The sequence below is a fragment of the Equus przewalskii genome, chromosome 4 (assembly GCF_037783145.1).
Source record: "Equus przewalskii isolate Varuska chromosome 4, EquPr2, whole genome shotgun sequence".
Classification (NCBI taxonomy): domain Eukaryota; kingdom Metazoa; phylum Chordata; class Mammalia; order Perissodactyla; family Equidae; genus Equus; species Equus przewalskii.
Genome location: NC_091834.1, coordinates 66456233 through 66480706, shown reverse-complemented (window position 1 = coordinate 66480706; position 24474 = coordinate 66456233). Strand labels below are relative to the sequence as shown.

Genomic DNA, 24474 nt, shown 5'->3' with positions numbered 1-24474 from the left:
TGTGTCTGGGAACAGTGATGCTGATTGATGCCCAAGGAATTGTGGATTCACTGAGAAGATGGTGGCTGCCTTTGCTAAAGTGGGTCCCTAAGCCACACCTGTTCCAAGTAGGCGGATGCCAACGCCACAGTGTCTGCGCCTGCCTTGGTGAGAAGCAACCCAGGGAAAGTGGTCTGGCCCCAACGTAGAGGTGGCTTCTGAGCAGAAAGCATGCTCAGAGCTGACATGGTCTCCTGACTGTCCCAGATGAGAGCCCTCATCCTGTCCACATTGAATCTTGTACCTGAAGACCAAGCCCTGGGGAACTGAGGGCAATAACAAGCTGAGGTCTCGATTCTTCATCTGTAAGTTGCATTGAGCATTTTGAGGGAAGGAAGCATGTCTCTTTCCTCTTTTCCCTGGAATGGCAGCAGTCATCACTCCTTCCTACCCTTTTATGCCTCCTCATTTGGACCAGTAGCCCTCAACCAGCTGCACATTAGCATCCCCTGGGTGGCTTCATACAACATGATCAGTGTCTGAAACCCATTCCAGACCAAATGATCAGCATCTCTGGGTAGGCCCGGAAAAGGTTCATTTTAAGTTTTGTTATAGACTGAGGGTTGAGAATTACTGATTTTTGAGGCTCTTTCTTTCTTTCAATCATTTGATGAGTCCATTAGTCATAAATAAAACAGATATTTTCTCAAGAACTACTACTTGATTGGATTGTGCAGACTCTGGATGTACAATAGTACATAGGGAGGACATAGTTCATGACATTATGGTACAGTCTTATGATGGCAAAATAGGTGGCACTAACCCCAACTTTGCAGGGAGGGCAGGAGGTCAGGGAAAGACTTCTAGACTTGAAGAATGAGCAGGTATTAGAAGGAGCGTGTGAGTCACAGATGGAAGGAAGAGCACAACTGAAGACACAAGGGTGAAGTTCAAGGCATTGAAAGGATCTCAGTGTAGCTAGATTGTGGGGTGCAAGGGGTGGGGCCAAGGAGGAGGCATCTGCTAGAGGAGGAAGCTGAAGGCAACCTTGAGGGCCCACGTGGTCACACTAGATGGGCTGGTCTTCACCCGCCAGCAGTGCTGGACCACTGCAGGCTTTCAGCAGGCGAGTGATGCGGTCAGATTTGCATTTTAGAAATAATCTAGCATCTGTGAGGAGGAGCTGGAGTGGGCAGAGTTGAAGTCAGAGGCTTTTGGGTAAACCAGGACAGGTAATGGGGCAAGGGTCCAGGAAGGAGTCGGTGAGAATGACGTGAAGTAGACAGAAGGGACAGATATTCAAGAGATGAGTCATCATCACGCCACTCCTGAAAACTGTAATCCTCAGAGCAAAATTCCCGACTTTCATGAACACTCAGGTCCCCAAGCCCACGTAGTTCCATTATTTTGATGATTGCTATATAGTTTCCCATCACTCACCAAAGATGTAATAGAACTCAGAGTTACATTACGGTCACAATACAGATATATTAGGCCTTGACTGTCAGCAGTTGGCATTCGGACTCTAACTTGGGGGGAGTCAATCAATGGAAAGCTTCAGTCTGCAGTGAACTGTTTTTTCTCAGCTCTTGGGTACATATCTTGGCTTTCGATGTGATGCACAACAAGCCTAGCATTTGCTGCGTTAAGAAATGCCATCTTAGAGAGGCATGGTGACAGTGACCTCACTGCCCGTGTCACACACAGCACTGTCATCATCACCCCCTCAGACAGATGCCCGCAGGAGCTCAGAGCTCAGGGGACTGATAGAGACACTGGAGAAGCAGAGCAGGGAGAGGTTACATGGCTGGCTGATTCTTGTTATTACTGTATGCCAAGATGAGACTGTGTCCTTTGCGAAATGCAGAGGAGCTTTTTAGCATTTATTAATAAACAAAATGTCTCAAATTCATCTGTTATAATTGAGGACACATGATGAAATCGAGAGGCGCTGGAGGTTACACATCGGCTGGGCTGACCTTCTATGATTTCAGAACAGTTTCTGTTCATTTACATTAAACCTGACCCCACAGGACCCTGGAGAGCCAGGCCCATGCCAGGGGACTGCACTGGACAAACCCCAGCGGGAGGTGTGACAGGAGTATCTTCAAGGCCCTGAAACCGTTCATGGGGAAAGTTGAGAACACTTTAAAAAAAAAAAAAACTCTAATCTGTTGGAATCAGTTGTGTTCAATGCAACCTAAATATAATCTGGAACTGCCCTGCACGTGTTATAAACACCCCACACACATCATCATGAGGGTGTTTGCATGCTGCAAGCAAGGTTCTTTTCTTTGGATAAGCTCTCTTTAGGACTCTGATTCACAGGAAACCTCATAATGACGAGTATAATGTATTGGGGTAACACTCTGCATCTCCCAATCCTGACTAAAGATTATCACCTCCACTTCATAAATAAGGAAACAGAGAAGCTGAGCGATTTCCGCAGCTAAGTGAGTGATGGAGAAAGACTTTTTTTTCTCTGAGGAAGTTTAGTCCTGAGCTAACATCCGCGGTCAATCCTCCTCTTTTTGCTGAGGAAGACTGGCCCTGAGCTACATCTGTGCCCATCTTCCTCTATTTTATATGTGGGACACCTGCCACAGCACGGCCTGATAAACAGTGCATAGGTCCGCACCCAGGATCTAAACTGGCGTACCCCAGGCCTCTGAAGTGGAGCGTGCAAACTTAACTGCTATGCCACTGGGCTATGGAGCCAGACTTTTAAATGAGCACTGCCTGTCTCTAAAGCCAGGTGCTTTGCCTCTATACCAGGTGTTGGCAAACCACCACCAGCAGGCCAAAGCCAGCCTACCACCTGTTTTTGTAAATCAAGTTTTATTGGAACACAGCCAAGCTCATTCATTTACTTAGCGTCTGTGGCCACTTGTCCCCTACCACAGCAGGGCTGAGTAGTTACACCAGACACTCCAAGGCCAAAAAGCATAAAATATTTACTATCTGACCCTTAACAGAAGTTTGCCAACCTCTGCTCGATGCCACACCTCCCCAAAATAAATACAGAAAACTTCAATGCTGCTCCTTGGGCCCAGAGATCACTTCTGTTTTTCTCTCTCCTTTATTTAATACACCTAACACCACTAAGCAAAAATTCTCGTTTGCATAGACTAGCAGTCCACTCCCCAGCTGCAGCAAGACTACAAAGTAAAACCATTTTTAGTTTCCAGAAGCTGTCCTAATTTTAAAGGCCTCGGAGGGAGGCGGGGGTGGAATCAACAGCCTGCATCTGGGTCAATAATTGTGCCTGCCAGGTAAGTCACCAGTTTTTACCCTAGCTTCTTGTACTTTTTCTGGGCAAGGCCACTTCTCCCCACATTCTAACCTTGAAGAGTAGCCCCCAAAGCGATCCCTGGTTTCCAGGAAGCTACCTTGCCTACACATGAGCACTTGGGGTCTTCCTTCCCCTAAACCCTTCTCCAGGCAGAATCCCTCTAAATTTTTGGTTCTTGTGAACCTTCAGGCATTTTGTGTGTGTGTGTAAGAACACTTCTGGGAAGGAAAATGGTCCAGTCCTGAGCTCAGCAATGAAAACTCTTCCCCGTGAGTCATTTCAAAGCTGGACTGTATTGGCATCTGTCTTCCCCGAGACAGCCTTTTCTCTTCATTATGAGGATAAATCCATTTAATGGGGCAGCACTGATTGGGTAAATTGTACCTTTCTGTAACTGCCGACCCCTCTTTAGTGGCAATGCCTAGTAGCGTTTGCTGCTGTGGCTTCTCCTGAAACCCTTGGGATGGCTGCCCATGAGCCCCTTCCAGCTCAGCCTTGGAAGGATTCACAAAATGACCTCTGGAACCCTAAGACACCATCTCAAAGCCATAGACTTTATTCTTTAGTCTTTGTAAAAGTACATTTTGGAAACCATGTTAACAGTCTTATTATTCTGTTAAGAATGTATTTTTTTAAGTCTACAGATGAAAGGCAGGAGCCTAAGAGTCTTGGCATAGAACATATCAATCATCATTGCAGTCTGGAAGATACTGTGTTAAGTACTATGGGCCACAATACATATAAGAAACAGGTCCTGCCCTACAGGGATTTACAGTCCAGACGGGGGGAAATGTACGGCAATAACTAACAACCACTTTCTGATGATATGACAAGAATCGCTCTAGATGCCGTACTGAAGGCTCAGAAGTGGTTCTGGATGTTTGCTGACACACTTGAGTGTGCAGCAGAATCACCTGGAGGGGATGTGGAACCACTGACCGCTGGGTACCACTCCTAGAGTTTCTGATTCGGTAGGTCTGGGGTGAGCCTGAGAAGTTGAATTTCTAGCAAGTACCCAGGTGATACAGATGTGGTCTGGGAATATCCTGTCAAGGATATTTTCATAGAAGAAACCTCTGACATAAGTCATTTCATTCTTGGACAGTAAGGGAACTCACATTTGTTGTGTGTCTAGTATGTTCCAGCCAATGTATCAGGTACTTTACATGTAATGCCATGTTTAGATTTCACAACATCCCTGTGAACTCTGTACTATTGCTTCCACTTCACAGTGAGCAGACTAAGGCTCAGGAAGGGCAATGCACATTTGCCAAATATCCACAATGCACCATAAAGAGTATCAGGCTTTATCTAGTTAACAACAACCTGATGAATTTTAAATGATTAGTAGTCCTGGTTTACAGATGATAAAAATGAGTCTGGGAGAGATTGACTATCTTGAGAAGGGTCACAGCCTGGCTTCAAAATCATGCATACCCATCCCTTTGCTGAACGCTGCTAACATGGACTACAAAAGCATATGTCTCCAATGTCTGAGGCAAGCACTACCTACCTCCTGCCTTTGCTCTTGCTGGTCCCTGTGCCTGGATTCCCTTCCCCTCTTCTTCACCTCAGTAACTCTCATTCATCCTTCAAGTTCCAGCACAGTTTTGTCTCAACCACGCAGACTTCTCTGACATCCCTCTTTACCCTAACCGGAGCAGGAGTAATGACTTCTTTCTATGTGTCCCAACATGCTTTATATTTTTGAATTCCAGTACATACCCCTACATTCTCTTATCATTGACTTATCATTAGTTTCAAGAAAAATTCCAAATTTTCCATCTAAGCAAGCAAAACAACCCACCATGTAGTTCTGCCTGATTTTCAACCCTATGTCTCAGCTCCACCTGATTTCCCCAACTAAATGAAACCACCATATACTCTTCCCCACCCAGGGCTGTACTCTCCTTCCTCCAAGCCTTGGCTCACACTGTTTCCTCCATCAAGAATCGCTCCTCCCCTGCACCTCATCATGTCCACATCTGGCCTCTCCTCAAGCCCCAGCCGAAGTCCTGGTGCCGTGCCCTCAGCCTGCTGGCACTTGAGAGGGGCTCAGTAAGCATTTGGAGAATGAATGTCTTGCCCTTGTCCACTGTGACATCACTTCCCCCCTTGGGGGAGGCAAGGGTACACATGTGTCTTACCCACTTTCCCAGACCAGGAGCTCCTTCAGCACAAGGCCTCAAATGTCTCACTCACAGTGCCTCACATACTGTGGGTGCTTGAAAACCAGTTGCTGAATGAGTAGATGAATGATGCCGGATAAAGGTTGTGGGTATAAAGGCTGGGTCAAAGAGGTGATTAGACTAGGAGCACACCAAGGCTCAGTAGATCTTGGGATAAAATACAGGAGCACATTTCAATTAACAACAAGGAAACCAGGAGCACAGACAACCAGCATGCTTGATTCTATTCAGAGATCCTCAGCAGTGACACCTTTAAGCCAGTCTTATAAGGAGCCAAAAGGTTTTCTCCATTTGAAGTAAAAGTATCTTGTGAGACTCCCAGTTCTTTTGTGACATGTGACATTATTAAAGAGAACATGTACTAAGAACTCCAGAAATACACCACAGGCACAGTTCAGATCTTGATTAAATAATCAGTCAATATCAACAGTGAGTGCAGACTCTAACAACATGTTTTCTTTGATGTCTGTGGCAAAGCATATGCTGTAATTAAGAAGTTTTGAGTCCATTGATTTGCTGATGCCTCTGCAACACCATTTGTGGGATTTTCAAAGAATGATAAAAGGTCTGATATTTTCCAGAGGACAGAGTTAAGGATGGTGGTTGAGTATCCTGATTTAAACTGCACATGTAGAGTATTAACAGAGTCTTAACACCATTAATTGTAGCTCTTGTAGAAGCTACTTTGCAAAGGAATAGAAGAGTATTTGATTTATTAAGTATTTTGTCTTCTTAAAAAATCAATGACATCTTTCACTGGGGTCATTTTCCTTGGCACACAGACTGACTATAGAACTTCCTGGGGCCAGTGCCAAGCAAAACTGTGAAGTGAAAAGGTGAAGCCAGTCTTTGGCTCCACCAACCTCTGTTCAGTGCTGTGTACCCACCACTTGCATCCCTTTCCTTAAGGCCAGGTGCTCTCTTGGCCTCTTCCCCCTTATCCCATCAACCTACTCTTAGGAATTGGTCTGTATTTTCTTCAAACTGAAGTATAAGTGATTGCTGGGAATTTAAGGATTATTCCACTGATGGATTCTTACATCTATTAGGGATCAGTCTTAAGCTAGAGGAATGAAACTCTGAGTGGATTTTTAGTGTAAGATATAAGTAGGAGCTGAAGCATTTCCCATATTACGTAAAGGATTATTATTATTTCCATGCAAAGGTACAGCTATGAGCATATAAATGAAGATGATTTTTAAAGTTATTTCTTGTTGAAGGAGCTTCGTTGTTTCTATACAGCTTTCTTGTCCTACATCTACCCAATCCAGGCAACCTTGGCCCCACAAACTGGGACTCCTCTTTGACTTCATTGTATATATTGTTGGGGGTCTTTGGTTGCAAGTGACAAGAATTCCATTCAAACTACCTTAAGGAAAAAAAAGATCCATGTAACCGAACCACCAAATCTCAGGATTGGACTGACTTTATGGCTTAACCATTAACACTCTCTCATACACACACACGTCTGTCTTTTTTCTGTCTGATTGTATTGGCATCAGTCTCATTATCTTCCACTCTCCTGCATATTAAGGGATGGGATAGTCTTAAAGTTCTCAATTTGAGGGGGAAAGAGCATATGTCAGCTCTGCCTCAAGTCAAGTGAGAAAAGTCTGGGGGAAGATGCTGATTGGTCAGTTTAGGTCACATGCCCACTTCCTATTGTGATCGTTGTGTCTAGTCAGATGTGGTCTTGTGACTGTCATCTCTGTGACAGCCCCTTAAGAAACATATGAAGTAGAGGAATCATCTGGCCCTCTGAGCTTCTGTTTCTTCATCCATAAAATGAGGGAAATAGAGACATCTCTAAAACTCTCCCAGCTTTAACTTAGATTCTATTTAAAAATCTCTTCTTCATTTTTAGCATTCTAATCACTGTATCTTTGTCTCTCTTACATGTCCTACCTCCCACCAGAAGGTCAAATAACATTGGGAGGTGATAATTATCTCCTTGGCTCAACTCTGAGTTTCTCTAAATGGGGAACAAGGCAGCTCCTGTGGTGCCCCTCACATGAAACAGCAAAGCATTGTAATTCAGCCTTGACCAAATTTAACCACCATTGATACCACGTGATATAAGATGGTCACAATTTCAAAATTTGTCAAGCATCCCAAATTTAGCATTTTGCCTGAGTGAAAAAAGAAGCAGATCAAGTGGAAGGTCAACTGGAATTTTATTTTTTTATGCCGTTATACTGGGGACATGAAACGATGCTTATGTAACTGGTTCCAATTCAGATGCAGCCCAGATTCAAAGTGGCTAATGTGTGATAGTGTCCAGATTATTCATCTATTTCCACACCATTGAACACCTGTTCCTCTTGCAAAACCTATATGATGTCTTCTTCTCTGAAATGCCTCCCCACGTGCCAAAAAAGTCCATCAGTCCATCTTCTCTGTCACGTCTACACTTCTATTGTAATGATCTTTGCCCATGTCTAGCTCTCTTATTAAACCATTACTTCACAGAAGGCAGGGGCCATACTTTATTCATCTTTGAATTCCTAGTGCTTCACCCAGTATAGACATGTGGTAAATACTCAATAATGTTTGTTGTGTTTACTTTACAAATAATGATTCTCAAGCAAATTTTTCTTAATAATTTCTATCAATACAGTCTGATTTATGGTAAGCTAATAACCAGTTGTGCTGGACTGTAGGGATCAACCAGCCATGGCCCCAGAAACTTCCATGAGTCAGACTTCTGGAGGACAGTTGCCTTTGTGCCTTTATACGACTGCTGTCACCAGCAACCACTTCTTCACAGAGCAGGCATGGCACACATGTCCTCTGAAGACAGTGGTGCCTACTGGATAAAGCAGATCCATGCGTGAATGATGTAAATCTGTCATCCTCCAAGTTTTCTTCTATAGATTCCTGAGATACCTGCCATTAGATTCTTTGTCTGTGCTGAGATATTATCTCCCAGAAAGCCCCTACAAAAATGCAAATATGTTACCCAGTAGAAGATATTCTTACTCTGGACGTGGAGTCATAAAAGTCAGAAGAATAAAGGAAAAATGAGGGTTGATATCACTTAAAAATAGGTTTGTCTTTCTTCCAGCCACCTATGACTCATCTCACCTTCAGTTCAGCCACTTTCAGTTGGCTGAGAGAAAATATGGTTGACATGGGATCCCTCGGAGCATGGAGGCACAGAAAGCAGTGGGTCTGCAGATGACTAAAGAGTGAGGACACCTGGCATCCCTGAGTTAGGGGACTCATGGGACTGTGAGTTCCCTTTAGGCCTGATGGGCACCACTCTGGTCTTCCTGAGGCCAGTTTAATTTTGCTGCCAAGGAGGATTTGCTTTCTTGTTCTGCCTCCCAATGGCCTCTAGACCCCTACCGATCACTAGACAGGTCCTTATGTGGATAGGACAGCTCTAGGAGAGAGGTACACTTAGAGAAAGATGAGCAGATTGCTTAGCAACCTGCACCATCAGAGAGGGGCAGCAGCATTAAACAAAGCTCAGCAAGTGCAAGGAGCTATCAAGTGTTTGGAAGATAATTCAGCTGCCTAATATTTCCTGAGGCAGTGAGATTTTCCCATCACCTAGCAGTCAGGCAGATTTGGAAGTTCTGGTTTGCCACAGTTTTTTCCATAGTGTAAAATTGTTGCTTCTATTACAATAACATTTCATGAAAATGGAATTTTGTTGGGACTAGTCAGTGAGCAGTTACTTAGTACCTGCCATGTATGAATTATTGAACAAACAACTGATTAGAAGCCGTGAGGTGTACATTGGGATCATATTTATAGTGGTAAAGGGTAAGCAGTACCCCAGGGCTATTCAACATCTAGTGTATGCTGTCTCCACCATCCTGGGCTACTTGGTATCTTAGAATTTAGCTAGATATGTGTGACCTTAAATAAGTCCCCAGTCCTTCTCAGTCTCAATTTCCTTATCTTTAAAATAGTGGTAATAACACCTACTCTATTATATTGGAGGGAAGATTAAGTGGGGTGATGAACAGCCAAGTGCCTGGCACAGAATCTAGCATATAGTTGAGGTGCATTTGTGATTTTCTCTTATTTTTAAGTTACTAAGCAACACCAAGATGGTGGCCTGGATGGCGGTATAGTAGTGTGTGTACAATCCTAGGTTCAAAGCCCAGCTCAGCCACCTACCAAAGCCCAACCTCAGCTACCTACCAATGATTTTGAACTAGTCATTTAAGCTTTCAAAGCCTCAATTTCTTCGTATGTTAATGAAATAGCGATAATTTCTACCTCATAGATTAAGTGGGTTAAGAGAGAGAACATATATAAAATGCCTACCGTAGTATCTGGCACATGGTAGATACCTTATCAGTGGTAATAATTGTTGTTCTCATCTGTAGTGGAGGATGAAAAAAGAAGCCCCAAGATTACTGCAAGTCTCTTGGATGCCTCTGTGTTTTCTGATCTTTTCCTGCTTTATGTGTTCTGATGAAGATGAATCCACATTAATAAAGGCAATAGTTAATTGCCTCCTTGTGGGCTGGACCTGTCCTGAGGCAGCACATTACCATATTCTTTTTTCTTGAGGCTTCCAGTGGGATACGGCTGTTCTAATTTAATAGACCTCTTTTTTAGTGCCTGGCTCAAAGAGGCAATACCACATGGACATTTCCAAATGCATCATTTGTATGAACACTCAGGCCTTAACTACATGGGGAAACCATTCTGGAAGCGGTGGGTCTGGGTATCATTTCACATTTATTTGAACTGATTCCAACCAAACTTCCACAGTTAATTGTGTCTCAGCGATTTTCTCCTGGAAAAAATAATGATTATGCAGACTTCTAGCTGTTGCTTGGACTTCTTTTGTTCTCGAATTTGCATTGTTTACAGTGTTGTTTCAGCAGCAGTCGTATAATATATGGAGCAAATGGAGCACTCCTCCCACCCCAAGCCTCCCCGCCCCCCAATTCGAAGTTAGTCAATCCATCTCCCTCCTTGTGGTTCCAATGGTAGAAGAGAAAATGGAAGGTGTACGTAATGGGAGTTTACTCTTTGGAAAAGAACGCTCAAGATTTGGGCTGAGAGGGCAAGCAAAGGGAATCAGGGAGGTAGGGAGCCGTTAACTCTGAGAGACTTTTCAGGATGGGCAAAGTCAACCCCCAGGAAAATTATGGTCTTCCTTTAATCTACAGGTAATGCAGGTGGTGAAGGAGCAGGTTATGAGAGCTCTTACAACCAAGCCTAGCTCCCTGGACCAGTTCAAGAGCAAACTGCAGAACCTGAGCTACACTGAGATCCTGAAAATCCGCCAGTCTGAGAGGATGAACCAGGAAGATTTCCAGTCCCGCCCGATTTTGTAAGTTAGCCCTGACCTCCGTTTCCTCAAAGGCTCTGACCCACCATTTCTGGAGTGAAAGCCTGTCACACAGCTGGGCCGTGTTGTGAGCTCTTTACAGAAGGCCAACAAAAGACATTCACAAGATCTCAGTTCAGTTTTTGAAGTCTCAGCAGCTCCTTAAGGAAGGCTGAGCAGGGCTGGGCTGAGTGGGAAATGGGGACAGATGCTGGCAGAAGACTCTAAACCAGGGAGTGGCCCAGTTATTGATGAGTCCTCTAAAGATTTGTAACTAAAGAGTTTGGGACCTTTTCTAACACTTGTGACAAATTTTTTTTTGTCTTTGAAGCTATATCCTTTATAGATGCCTTTGAGTAGCAAGATGCTCTGACACAGCCACAGTGAGGTCCACCAATAATTTAAGGAACATGAACACTCAAGTAGTGTGAGTGGGAGGGAGGGAGAGCTTGTGAGGGAGAGAGAGCGCCACCTCCCCCCGCCCTTTGGCTCTGCTTCGCTTCAGAGTGTCTTGTACCACTCTTGTGACTATTGACATATAGGCCTAAAGTTGAAAGGCAGCAGGCCTCCATTTTTATAGGACTTTGCGTCAAATATCACATGCAACAGTGGTGTAATTTCGCGTATCTCCATTTTTAAGATGTTCTGAACCTTGAACACAAGGCCTGTTTTGTTTACTTCATCTTTTCTTAAAACTGGCCTATTAATTTCCCTTGCCCTTTTCTAAGAACAAGGTCAGTTTTGTTATTCTTATAATTTATAGAGAAGGAAATAGGGAAAAGGGTGGGGGTAAGTAAAGTGTTTGACATGTGTTCGCATTCTTCACGCAGAAGACTGGACACAGCTTCTTCTGAACTTTCATGTGAAGCCAACTTACAACCTAAGTGTCCTTACGAAGCCCATCTGAAACCTCTCTCTCTCCGTTTCTGATTTTTTTTATTTCTGCCCCTCTTTCCGTTCTTTGTTCTTATGTATTTGACGTTGTTAATGCTTGGCAATTTGCGAAGCACCCCCTCCTGCTATTTCATTTCCTCACATCCATGTGAGATAGGCGGGTCTTATTCCCATTCAAGGACCAGGGTATAGTCTAGAGAGGTGAGGACCTCCTTAGCAAGCGGAGGAGCCAGGACTTCAACTCTAGCCCTCTGATCCCTCAGCTAATGCTTCGTCCACCCTGCCAGAGCTCCTCTGCCAGATGCAAGACTAAGATGAAGTTAAAAACAGTGCACAGGTCTGAATAGACAGTAGCCAAACTATAACATCTACTTTGTGTTCATTTTCAACGTTAAGAAGCACCTTTAGAGGAACCACTTGAGTTAAGGCCAAGTGATTCTAAATTAATGTTTGACCATGACTTTGTTCCAAGTAAGAATGTTAACTGCATGTCAAGTGTGAACACTTTGCTCTTGCTTTGGCTTCATATCTTTACTTCCCAAGCCTCTGCCTGTGACATTCTGAAGTTTCTTTTCCCTTTAGTACAAGAAGCTCCTATCTTTACATTTATTATGTAAGGAGAAGCAGTGCAAATATGAAGGAAATCTCCTGTGTGTATGTAATCTGCCATCGTCAGTCAGCCACGGGATTGAAAAGCACGGTGGCCCCCTAGAGTTCTTGGAATACTTGCAGTAAAGTCATAAAGACATGTCAGAAGCTATAGCATTTAAGTGGGAAGGCCATGAACCAGCCTGATCATTATCCCAGCCCCTGAAACAGACAGACAGGAACCAGCTTCCAGCGTCTTCTCCAGTCATTTTTTTGTCTGTTAGAATGATCTACTAGACAGGAACTCATTGTGAGGTTGGATGAAGTCTAAATGCTGCCAAAATGTCTCACAGTTTGAACCCAAGTCAACAGAAGAAAGGGACAGACCATATTTGATTATTTTCATTCATTTAACAAGTATGTGTTGAGTGACTCCTACCTGTGAAGGCTTGCCCAAGGTGCTGAGGACAGACAGAGAACCAGAGACAGTTGCCTTTACTGTCCCAGGCTTTAAAGCTGGCGTTCGAGGGATTACCAGGGACTGTGCTCAGTGCTTGGTTTGGAGGAAGCACAGGTAGGTGGGTTGTCATGAGAGCACAAAGAACACACATCTAACCCAAGCTGGGGAGTTAGGATATTAGAACTTTAGAGCTGCAAAGCACCCTTAAGGTCATTCAGTTCAAGGCTGTCATTTTGCAGACTGGGACAACAGCTTGGCTGGGGCCTGAGCATTAGTGCAGAACCCCGCTGGCCATGGTCCCCTGCCTCTCAACCTGAGCCCCGTAGTGCTCTTCCCTCGCCTGCCTGGCTGCCTCTGCACATGCTGCACCCAGCACAGTGGCAAACCTCAGGGACACGAAGACCCCTTGAGGCATGTGTCCCATTTTTTGTAAAATGTTTATATTTCCTGAGAAGAAAAATGCAAACTCCATGTGAGCCAATGTTTTGAGGGAATATATATTCATCAGTTGAAGAAGCTCTGTTTTCTTAGGTCTTGACTAATTATTTCAGAGAGGAGGTATTTGTTATTTTCTACTTAGCATGCCTTAACAGGGAAGATAAGTCCATCCACACAATTAATCCAACTTAATGGATATAAAAAGCTTGAATAGTCCAAAAATGGGTCATTTAACACCATACTTGGGGGAAGGGGAGATGCAAGGACAAAGACCAGTGAAGCAGACTAATAAAACCCCAGACCTGGGGAGCTAACAGATGCAGGATCAGATTCCAAGGCCATCACTTACAAATGTGGCTCTTTAGGCAAGTTTTATAGCCCATTCTAAGCCTGTTTTTCTCAAGTCTAAAAATGAAGATGATGAAAGTGTCGGCATCGTTGGGTGGTTGTGAGGATTCAACAAAGTAGGGCATGAAAAGTCCTTAAGCATATGCCTGGCCCATAATATCCACTCAGAGAGATGGTTGCTCATTATTAGCCAATAACCAGAATTTAACAAGTTGTCAGACTGTTAATATGTAAATGGTAAAACTGACACTATGAATGTATTTATATATGCCTTGCCTTATCTCAGAAAGTACTGTAACAGTAAGTGAGAAAGAAAAAGTAAAAACAAAGAGAGCCAGAAATAAGGCTAATGCCCATCCTGCAAATCTGCATCTTTACTAGAGATTGGCCACAAGCTCTGCTCGAGGCTCTCGTAGCCAGTGCTGGTAGGACAGTCTGCTGGTTACACAATTATCAGTGTTCAACGCCCTTGACAAATACTTATCAAGTGCCTGCCACATGCCAGGTGCTGGTCTATGTGTTGGTGACTTAGCAGTGAAGAGAACAGACACAGTTCTCGCCCCATAGTGATTATATTTTAGTGGGGAGAAACAGACAGTAAACATGGTAAATAAGACTGTAGCATCTTAAAAGAGGATACAGGCAATGGAAAGATAAAGAGGATAGGGGAAATGGAGAGTTTGCAGCTTTAAATAAAGTGGTCAGAGTAAATCCCTCTAGATGGGAAAGTGACATTTGAGTAAAGATGTATAAGGGACTAAGAGAGCAGGTTATGTGTATATTTTGATGAAGGGTATTCCAGCAGAGAAAATGACCAGTGCAAAGGCCCTGAGGTAGGTGCAGGTCTGAGTGCTCAATGAATAACAAGGAGGCCAGTGTGGCTGGAGCAGAATAAGCAACAGAGAGAACAATAGGAGATGAGGCCAGAAAGGTGGCCAGGAGCCTGATTATGTAAGGCCTTGTTAGGAGGTCATTGGAGAGTTTTGAGCAAAAGACTGATGTGCTCTTACTTGGGTTTTTAAATGATCCCTATTGCTGCCCTGCTGGGAATAGACTCCAAGGAGGCAAGTTTGGAAGGAGGGAGATCAGTGAGGAATTTATTTCAGTAAACCAAGCAAGAGGTGATGAGAAGTGATTATTCTCTACAATAGATTGGATAGATTTTGAAGATAAGAAACAACGGTATTGCCTGATTGATTAGATGTGGAGTGTAAGAGAAAGAGAGGAGTCAAGGATGAGCTTAAGGTTTGGAGCCTGAACAACTAAAGGACAGAGTGAGTGGAGCAGGCACGGACAAGGGGGTCAGGAGTTAAGTTTTAGCCATGTCAAGTTTGAGGTGTCTGTGAGACATCCAAGTTGGCAGTTGGATTGATGAGTTCAGAGTTTGGCGAAGATGACTAGGTTGGAAATATGAAGTTGGGAGTTGTCAGCATAAATTTAGTATTTACAGCCGTAAGTCTAGGATAAAGAACAGAAGAGGTGCAAGACTGAGCTTGGAGTCCCCTCAGTGTTGAGACAGAAACAGATCAATTTCTATGTAACTGAGACTCAGCCCAAACTCTCCACAGGGCCCTTTTAGATCAAGGGTGGGCAAACTGTAGCTCCTGAGCCAAATCTGACCCACTATCTGTTATTATAAATAGAGTTTTATTGGAACACAGCCAAGCTCATTTGTTGACAGACTGTCAACTGCTTTTGCTCTGCCATGGCAGAGTCGAGTGGTTGTAACAGACAGCATATGGCCCACAAAGCCTGAAATATTTACTATCTGGCCTTTTACAGAAAAAGTTTGCCAACCTCTGTTCTAGATGAACATGGGGTAACAGTTCAGTAGGGCAGACCCTAGATCCAGAAAGGGATCTCACCAGTCTAATGGTGCTGTCTGTCTTCTGTGTATGGCACTGGCCTCATGGGGCCCAGACTTGGAATTGTCTTCTGGAAATGGTGCTAGACTTTAAATTGCTCTTCACATACTCATTTGCCTTACCTCCTTTTAACCTTCCTCCTTTTAGTTATTTACAAGGCCTTTAGACAGAATTAGAGGAGTATTTATCAAAATAAAACCAGCGAGAGCTGCCCTGATGGCCTAGCAGTTAAAGTTTGGCACACTCTACTTTGGTGGCCCGGGTTCAGTTGCCAGGTGTGCAACCACACCACTCGTCTGTCAGTAGCCGTGCTGTGGTGGCAGCTCACACAGAAGAACCAGAAGAACTTACAACTATACACAACTATGTACTGGGGCTTTGTGGGGGTTGGGGGAAGGAAGAAAAAAGAAGGAAGACTGGCAACAGATGTTAGCTTAGGGCGAATCTTCCCCTGAAAAAAAAGAAAGCCAGTGAACCTGTGACCTTGGCCTCATTGACCCCAAGCTGAGAATTTCAAAACCCAATTCCAGCCCATGGTGTTTTTACCCAGATTAACCTGAAGTTAACCTGAAGATTTCATCTGCAGAAACACCATGTAGGGATTACATGTACTTTCCTAATATGAGTAAATTTTATAGCTACTGAGTCCATTTGCAGGGAAAGAAGAGGAAATCGCATAGATGAAAGCAAAGCTGTCCTATTTCCCTCAGTGCTCAGTCATATTTTGGAATCCTTTGGGGTTCATAACAAGAAAAGGGTAATACTTGCAGGAGCATATTCTCTTATTCTGGTAGTCTGTCCCCGGAAGTTGGTTCCATAATGGAATGAGTCATGTAGAGCACATTTGGGTCTTACACTGAAAAGTCATAAATCATCAATTAAAATTACTCGGAAGTACTTTCAGTTATTTCCTCCTTTTCATCCTCATCTCTGCATCTTCATCTCCATTTTAGTAACTCATCTCTAGCCTAGTAACTATTATTTAAAGATATATCTAAAACCTAAGAATTGATGAAATGCTCAAACTCTTTCTCCCATGATTTCTCCATCCTTCAGTGTCATCTTCCTCTCTTCCCTGTTGCCCTGACTTGGAAGTCAGGAGCAGTGATTTATTGTGGTGTTCGACTGCCCTGGCAATTTCCTACCTTCTTCTCCATTCAGAGCAGAGTTCATCAAAGCTGCAATTTACTGAGTCCATTTACAAAAGCCGAACGCTGATAATAAATAGTTTTAGTGATCTGAAAGCCTGAGATGGGGCCCTGTGAGACCTGCAGAGGAAAACCTTTACAAATGTACCAAGCTGTCTTATTAGAGCTGACTCTCCATATTATGCTTTATAAATGTTCAGTTGAAACAGTATCAAATGACAGGAGATTTGAGGCCATTTAAGTCTAAAATATGTATTAATGAAGTACTAGAATACCCTGTTAGATGGCCAGACCCTTTTATGTAACTTTTTTACTTTCCTCATGCATAAATAGAAGCAGTTTGCACGAGGAAGACTTGAGTTTGTATCCCTATTCTACACTTAATCTTTGTGTGCTGTTTCCCCACCTGTAAGATGGAATGATGATGTTCTCAAAAGTTGGGGGTTTTGTGGGGTAGACGGGGAGGGGATGTTAACTGAGCTAAAATTGCATAATACGCTACCCAGCAGATACTTACCAAGCATTAGTGCTTTCCCGACCTGAGAACAGGGCACCATGTGAAGACAGGCTACTTGCAGTCTGGAGCAAGTCCAGAGTCAAGGTTGAAGCCGATAATGTGTGAGCTTTGACTACAGTGGAACATGGGCATATGTAGTGTTTAGCCTAAGGAAAGGAGAGAATATTATCAAAGCAAATTCAGTAATAACTTGCATTCCAGTCCAATGCTTAGAGAGCACTTGCACTCACACTGTCTCCTGTGGGAGTCACAGCAGTTCCCCAGGAAAGATTCTTATTCCATTCTACAGATGAGGAAACTGAGATTAGATGAGCTACAGGAAGTGCCAGTCATGGGCAGCGCCTACACTGAACCCCTGGTCTTCGGAGTTCGAGATCTATGTTATAATCAATATTTTCAACACTGCTTGGAGGGCTGGGCTCTGGATCTCCCTGTCCAGCTTCAACTAGAACAACTTTTACTTTACTAAACTCAAATGCTAGGGGGCTACATAAAATTTCACATGAGAAAAAATCTCTGCTCTTAAAAAAAAAAGATTTAAAAACCATTGCACTCTGTCGTAATATCTTTACAGCACAGTGCATCTAAAACTAAATTACACTATATTAGCCTGAGACAAGATGCAAATAATCCTTAATTTATCCCATCATTATCCCAGTCTCTGTGGGCTAGCATCTGGGATGATGCGTTGTTCCCATTTGTAAGTGATAGATTCAAAAGCAGAATGTGGTCCTGTGGTTTGCCCAGAGTACAGTGTTTGCTGTGGAATAGTAATTGTGTGGTTGGCCAGTATTCCTCTTTGGTCAGATCACAAATGCAATCTAGGAGTTTACCTGCTATAGAGAGGAAAATGTGACCAAAGACTTGCTGCCTCTGCAAAGCTGAGTGAATTTTGCATAAATTTATATCTGTGGCTTTGTAAAACAAGAGAAGAAATTTCTCAAGACACTTTGGTCTAGAAAAACATCACTGAAGGGGCTGGTGCTTTTGTGGGTATTCTGTAAATGTGAGAGAATCTATACCGTTATTATAACAGATAACCTTGTCCACTGATGCTTAGTAAATGGTTCTCTAAAGCACAACCTTGGGAGATATTGGGATGTTCATGAGAAGATGCAGCTTGCACTCTCCTGCCCCATCTACCCATAATGCCCTTTCAACTAGCACTGTTCTCAAGGCATGCTGTGGAATACGTGTTTACGCTTTCACAGGGAACTCAAGGAGAAGATTCAGCCAGAAATCTTGGAGCTGATCAAACAGCAGCGTCTGAACCGCCTCGTGGAAGGGACCTGCTTTAGGAAACTCAACTGCCGGAGGAGGCAAGGTATGGTGTCTGGGACGACTCCACACTTGACTAGGGTGAACAGTGGTTGGCTGCATGGGAAATCACAAGGGCAAGGGTGTTGGTTTAAGGGTAGGCCACACAGCGTTGTACGCAGGACAGGAATAGTAGTACTGGTAAGTTCTGATTCCCCAGCATACCTGGGGAGAATCAAAGTCCAGAATTACCAGAAGACCCTTCGAACTGAAGAGTCATTCTGAGCCAGTTAGTGCCACAGGTCTGCTAGTAGTGGTTCAACAACAGCTAACGTGTATTGAGAGTTTACCATGTGTCAGGCTCTCACTTTTCTTATGTTAACGCATTTCATCCTCACGGTAACCCTGTGAAGTAGCTACTGTGATTACACCTACTTTACAGATAAGGAAACTAAGGCACTGAGGCATTGAGCAACTTGCCCAAAGTCACAGAAGAGCAATGATTCATACTCCAGCAGCGCTATGGCCCTTACTTTTAATGACTCACTATACTGTCAGGTGAGCGGGCACCCACTGTTGGATTTGATCTTGGAGCATTCAGCATGGATGGCCCTTTTTCTCAAATCTCTGTACTGATCGTCTTCCAGGTCAGAATTATTTTATTTGGAGATAGAAGTAACAGTGAACCAAGTGAGATAGAATTAGTTTTCAAACTCTTGTTAGACCGATTTCTGAATTGTCTCTATAAATTTTAATCCCAAAATATCAAGCCAAGATGGATACTGTTAGACTAGTTCCGATAGGTGGAAAGCTTTTGCAGCTGTTTCTTAGTCGGGGAGGTAAAGCCTCTTGATTGCTTTCTTGCTCTCTTGAAATGCTGCTGATTGCAAAGTCAAAGTACTCATGTAATACTGTCCTAGAAACAATCAGAAAATAAAACTGAAATATAAGGTTTGGAGATAGGTGAAGAGATTGAGAACAGCCAGGAACAAGCGTAAGCATTAGTAACTTCACCGAGAACATCAGTTATGGCCCAGGAGAAAGTCTGGCAGATATTTTTGAAACCTGATGGTTGCCCTGCTCAGACACAGAGTCTACTCGCTAATGACAAACAACGTTTCATGTGTGTGCTGAGCCCATCACACTAGCCGTTTACCTTAACAGCTTTGTGCTGAATATTGAGTAAATTCAAAGTACTTCAAATGTTGCCGTTAAAAATCCTATTAAGGAATTTCCAAAGGCAGAGCTCCCTTGAGGAATGAAAATGCAGGTAGTTCCCAGAGGAGGTGAAGCCATGGCAGTGAGCTTCAAGCTGGGCCTCAGGAGAGGAGGATGGGCAGAATAATAAAGGACTGAGTTACAGCTGGGGCGGAGAAAGGCTCACATTAGGACGAGCAGAGGAAGAGAACTCATCTCTCCCATTCAGCCGTTGAAGGACAAGTTCATTCTCTCCTTCCTCTTGCACTCCTTCCCTTGGACATCATCAGAGCAAATGCTGTTCCAAGAAGACAGTGCATCACAGTGGTGAGGACAAGAGTCCTGGAGGCAGATGAAGTAGGGCAATCCTGCCTCTCCGTCCAGCTGTGCGACCTTGGGTAGTTCCCCATCCGAAATGAGGATGACAATGCCTGTCTCCTCAAGTCATCATGAGGAAGAAAGGCGATCATGAATGTAGCTGTTAGAAAGCAACAACCAAGGGTAGCCACTATTATTCTGGAAGATCGTGCAGGAAAAGAACAATGAACTGGGCATAAGTAGGTGTGGTTCTGGGCTTCTCAACTCTTTAAGTAACCACCTGGGTGTCTTTAGGCAGGACATGTGATCTCTCAGGGTCACAGTTTCCCATCTATGAAGTAGGAGAACAGGACTAGATGATTCATTAACTCATTTAGCCAGATAGTCCATTGTATGCTCTGAGCTCAGGATATATTGCCCCCATAAGGTGATTTATAACGTTTTTATTTACTGGACATTGGGCAAATGGCACAGAAGAGGGGGAGGGAGGGGGTAGCAAATAGACATATTCCAGCAAATGCCTCTACTGATGCCCAGCTAGAACCCTTCTCAACCTAATCCAAAGAACTTGATTTAACCTTCCAGCCTACTTCACCATGAGACTTCCCTTTCTAGGCTGAAATGGGTAGATTCTGCTAGAATAATCCTGTTTTTAGATGTAAAAATTACAGTTTTTTTGGCTAAGGAAGCATTAGTCCCTTATTGGCAAATTTTTCCAGTTTTCTAAAGATGAATTACTTAGTGATCAAAAAATTACATCTAGATTATAAATTTATTATTTATATCCCTAGGGATCATGACCATCTGTGTTTAATATAAAATCATCCGAGTGCAGAAAGGAAGGCTTTTTGGTGTTTGGTAAATGGATTTAAAATCTGGTGTGCTTAAAAATAGGGATTCAAAGCAGTTGTTGCTAATGCCATGGAGTCGATTTCGACTCCTAGTGACCCTCTGTACAGCATAATGGAGCCCTGCCCAGTCTTTTGTGCACCATCCTCTCATCTTCCAGTGATATATCAGACAATACTCTGCTACTATTCATGGCTTTTCATGGCCGATTTTTTTGGAAGTGAGTGGCCAATTTTTTTAGAACTCGGTGGCCAGGTCCTTCATCCTAGTCTTTCTTAGTCTGGAAGCTCTGCTGAAACCTGTCCACCATGGGTGACCCTGCTGGTATTTGAAATACCAGTGGCATAGCTTTCAGCAACACACGTCCGCCACAGTATGACAACCTACAGACGGGTGGTATGGTTCCCTGACTGGGAAACAAACCTGGGCCTTGGTGGTGAGAGCACTGAATCTTAACCATCAGACCACCAGGACTGGCTGTTCAAAGCAGACTGTGCTGAAATTGGTTTGCTATCATCCCATCAAAACATTCCGTTTAGATTTACATAGGTTAATGAAGACATGACATAAAATCACTTTAATCCCTTCGAGAAAGGTGCACTTCCACATGAGATCTCAAACAGGAACAGCCATGTGCCATCACAGGTTAAAGAGCAAGCACACCCACAAAAGAGCCTTGGCCACACTCCGTTTAAGCTTGTCCAACAGCGAGTTGGACACAGATGAGTGGATTTAAGTATGAACTTTATAGGGGAAACTACGAAAAGGCTTCCCATCCTACAGAACTGGAAATTGGAGGAGCAGACATGAGTCCTTTACCACGCCACATTGGGCCAGAGCATGCCACGTTGGGCCGCATGGCCCCTGAGTTGATACGTGCCTATCATTTACCGGCTTCATTTGCAACGCTGCTACTTGGTTAGTCTGATGTAGATGTTTACAAGTCTGCATTTCCGGCAATTCTGACCACAGTAGAAATGGGAGGCAGTAAATCATGCAAGACATATCAAGCTGCGTTCAAGTCCCTACCTCCCTACCTGCTAGCTGGGTAGCCTTGGGAAACCTACTAGATCTCTCTGTGCTTCTGTTTCCTCATCTGTCAAATGGGGTTGATGTCAATTCCTACATCAAATAGTTGTAAGGGTCAAATAAAATCATGCATCTGTAGCGCTTAGTAGAATGCTTGGTACATTGTCAACATTCATTAATGATACTTAGTATTAATTTTAGCTTGTAGTTCCTCAGAATGTAGGTTTTTAAACACAGCCGGTAAAGTGGCAGTGGATGTCACATACCTGCTTCACTCTGTTCCACACCCACCACAGAAAATGTAAGCTCTTGTTCACAATCCTTCACAATGGGATTGCCTTGCTTCTGTGTTCCTTGGGATTCTGCAGAAGAAAGTTAAGATGAAATCCCAGACGTTGTCTATGTTAGGGCCATTATTTGCTTTATAAGAGTCTGCAGGCTCAGGAACTACCCCCTATTTTCCATATATTTCAGAGATTAGGGTCTTTCAGAATCTTGCATTGAATAGTCTTAATAAGAGCCTGGGGCTACACATTGGGGTGTCATTTCAAGAAATGATAGTGTGAAACTTTTACTTGCGTTGAAGACATTGTCCATTTTGTTCACTAGCATCCCTTCTCTAAGCACCAACATGACAAACTTAATTTGGAACTTGATAGTGGGCAAAATGTGTTTCCCCAAGGAATTGGCATGCTTCCCGCTGCTGCCAAGGGCGATGTACCTCACGTCGCTCTTGTAGCTCACTCAGAAGACCTAGAGCCAAATGGTATGTTCAAGCACAATAACCAGATGAACACTTTAGGGAGCAGGTTGTTTCTTCCTCTATCCTTGATAGAAATTCTCTTTTAATATTTCATTAAACCTTATCATAACTCAGTTTTACAAGACAGGAGGTATAAATAAATTCATATTTTCAAAGGAAGAAAAGCCAATTCATTTTCAGGAAAAAAGCACTTTCCGATAGATCAAAATAATAATAGTAACCATTGTTCTCAAAGGGTGGAGGGACCAGTAGTGTGGACAAGAGGGTTTACCATTGACTGGAAGAACAGGAAGATGCTAATATTTATTGAGAACCGCCTCTGTGAAAGGTGCATAATGGACGTTTTGTATGTGTTTTACTCATATCATTATTAGCATTACTTAACAAATGACAAACAGGGATCCCTAAGGTTTTTATAATTTGGCCAAGACTCCATTGCTGAAGTTCAGGGCCAGGTATGTATGTAACTCAAGTCTGTGTGATTCCAAAGCATCAGTTTGGCCAATCCCTGGGGCTAAAAAGGAGGCTCTGGTGTCATCTTCTGCTGTAAAAGGAGACAGCAGTCTCCAGGGAGGCAGAATTCTGAATCAAAACATGTCTCTTATTCTGAAGAAAGTCCAGTGAAGTGAGGAGGATTTGAAAGGCAGAATGACCTTCGTCTGTGTCTATAGTTGCTGTTGTCCTTTACTGAATCATCAGAGAAATCTTGTGTCTCATCACCCGGAAGATGACATTTCCCTTTAAAAACATCGCTGGGGTTCCTCATGTTTCTGACTTGGAAAGGTTTGACCCTTGGCAGGAAGTGGACCTTCTCCTGAACACACTGAAGATTTTGCACATTTTAACTTAACCTAGGAAAGATGTGAAATTCTAAGGGAAGTGCCCTAAGAATTTACTTTAGTAAAGGCCACCTGCCTCCCAAACAAAGAACTCTCAGGGTCCCCTGGGCCAGCAGCCAGCTGCCAACTGTGGGCTTTGCACCAAAGACAACGATGTCTCCCTGAGTCCATGGCAGAGTCTATCAGGACTCGGGTCGTGCTGTGCCCTGTACCTTACTGAACCGACCAGCATTTCACACTCCGCAATGGTAACTATTATTCAGCTTGCTCGTCTTCCCTGAAGACCTGCTGGCCAGCCCCAAACTTGTCTCAAGCCTGGATGATAAAGACAGACAATGAGCTGCACTGTTTGATATAGCTACCTATGGCTATTTAAGTTAATTAAAATTAAATAAAAATTAAAATTTCTTGCCTTACTGTTGGATAAAGCAGATACAGGGTATTTCCATCATTGCAGAAAGTTCTATCGAACATTACTGCAAGAATTACAGTTGTCAGTAGTTATTAGCTCCATAATGATCTGTGTGACATTGGGAATAGCTTTAATCAACACTGGAGACCTTCTTACTGGGCTTGTGAGTTTTGAAATCAACTTTCCCTCTGATTCTTCACATACACACACACACACGGACGAGAAAGAGTCAAGTGCAAAACTGTCTCCATATTTTCAATTTTTTAGTTTGGGGAATGAAGAGATGGCTATTTATGTACTAACATTTGTGTTTGACTGGAAGACCTTTATATTCACTCCTGTTTTCTCTTTAAATGCTAGTAAACAATCTTTGATAATGTTCTCACTATTTCCTGCTAATTGCTTTTAGTGACGCAATCCACTCATTCATTGCCCAGAGGGATGGAGGAACTAGCAACATCATGCTGGGTTTTGAAAAGAAAATACACATTTTTCTTACCATAAAAGAAACTGCTCATCAAGCTGCTTCTGGTGGCTGACACTGAAACTGTCTCACCCAACAAGTCGGTGTGCTGTGCTGCTCAGGACTGCTGGCTCTGCTCTCCTTTATAGCAGCTCTGCCTTCAAGACAGACATACACAGCTAAGATGCCTGTAAACCTTCCCAGAGCTGACGACTCCAGCCTTTATCCTGAGGAAGATACTGACTGAGTATCCACCCATTTGCTTATGAGTCAAAACAAACTTCCCAAGCCTTTTCAAATATTTTGTCATCCATCCAAGACTTCTTATTT

The 24474-nt window shown here is 43.4% G+C and overlaps 1 protein-coding gene across 24 annotated transcripts in view; it reads left to right on the top strand.

Moving 5' to 3' along the window:
* The window catches only part of ELMO1 (engulfment and cell motility 1), a 523658-nt gene that overhangs the window by 470059 nt on the left and 29125 nt on the right, over positions 1 to 24474 (top strand). For all 24 annotated transcript variants that reach the window (XM_008536086.2, XM_070616266.1, XM_070616275.1 and 21 more), the window contains 2 exons: positions 10599 to 10762; positions 18229 to 18341. In XM_008536086.2, coding sequence (XP_008534308.1) covers positions 10599 to 10762; positions 18229 to 18341 — 277 coding nt within the window. The remainder of the gene's footprint in view (positions 1 to 10598; positions 10763 to 18228; positions 18342 to 24474) is intronic.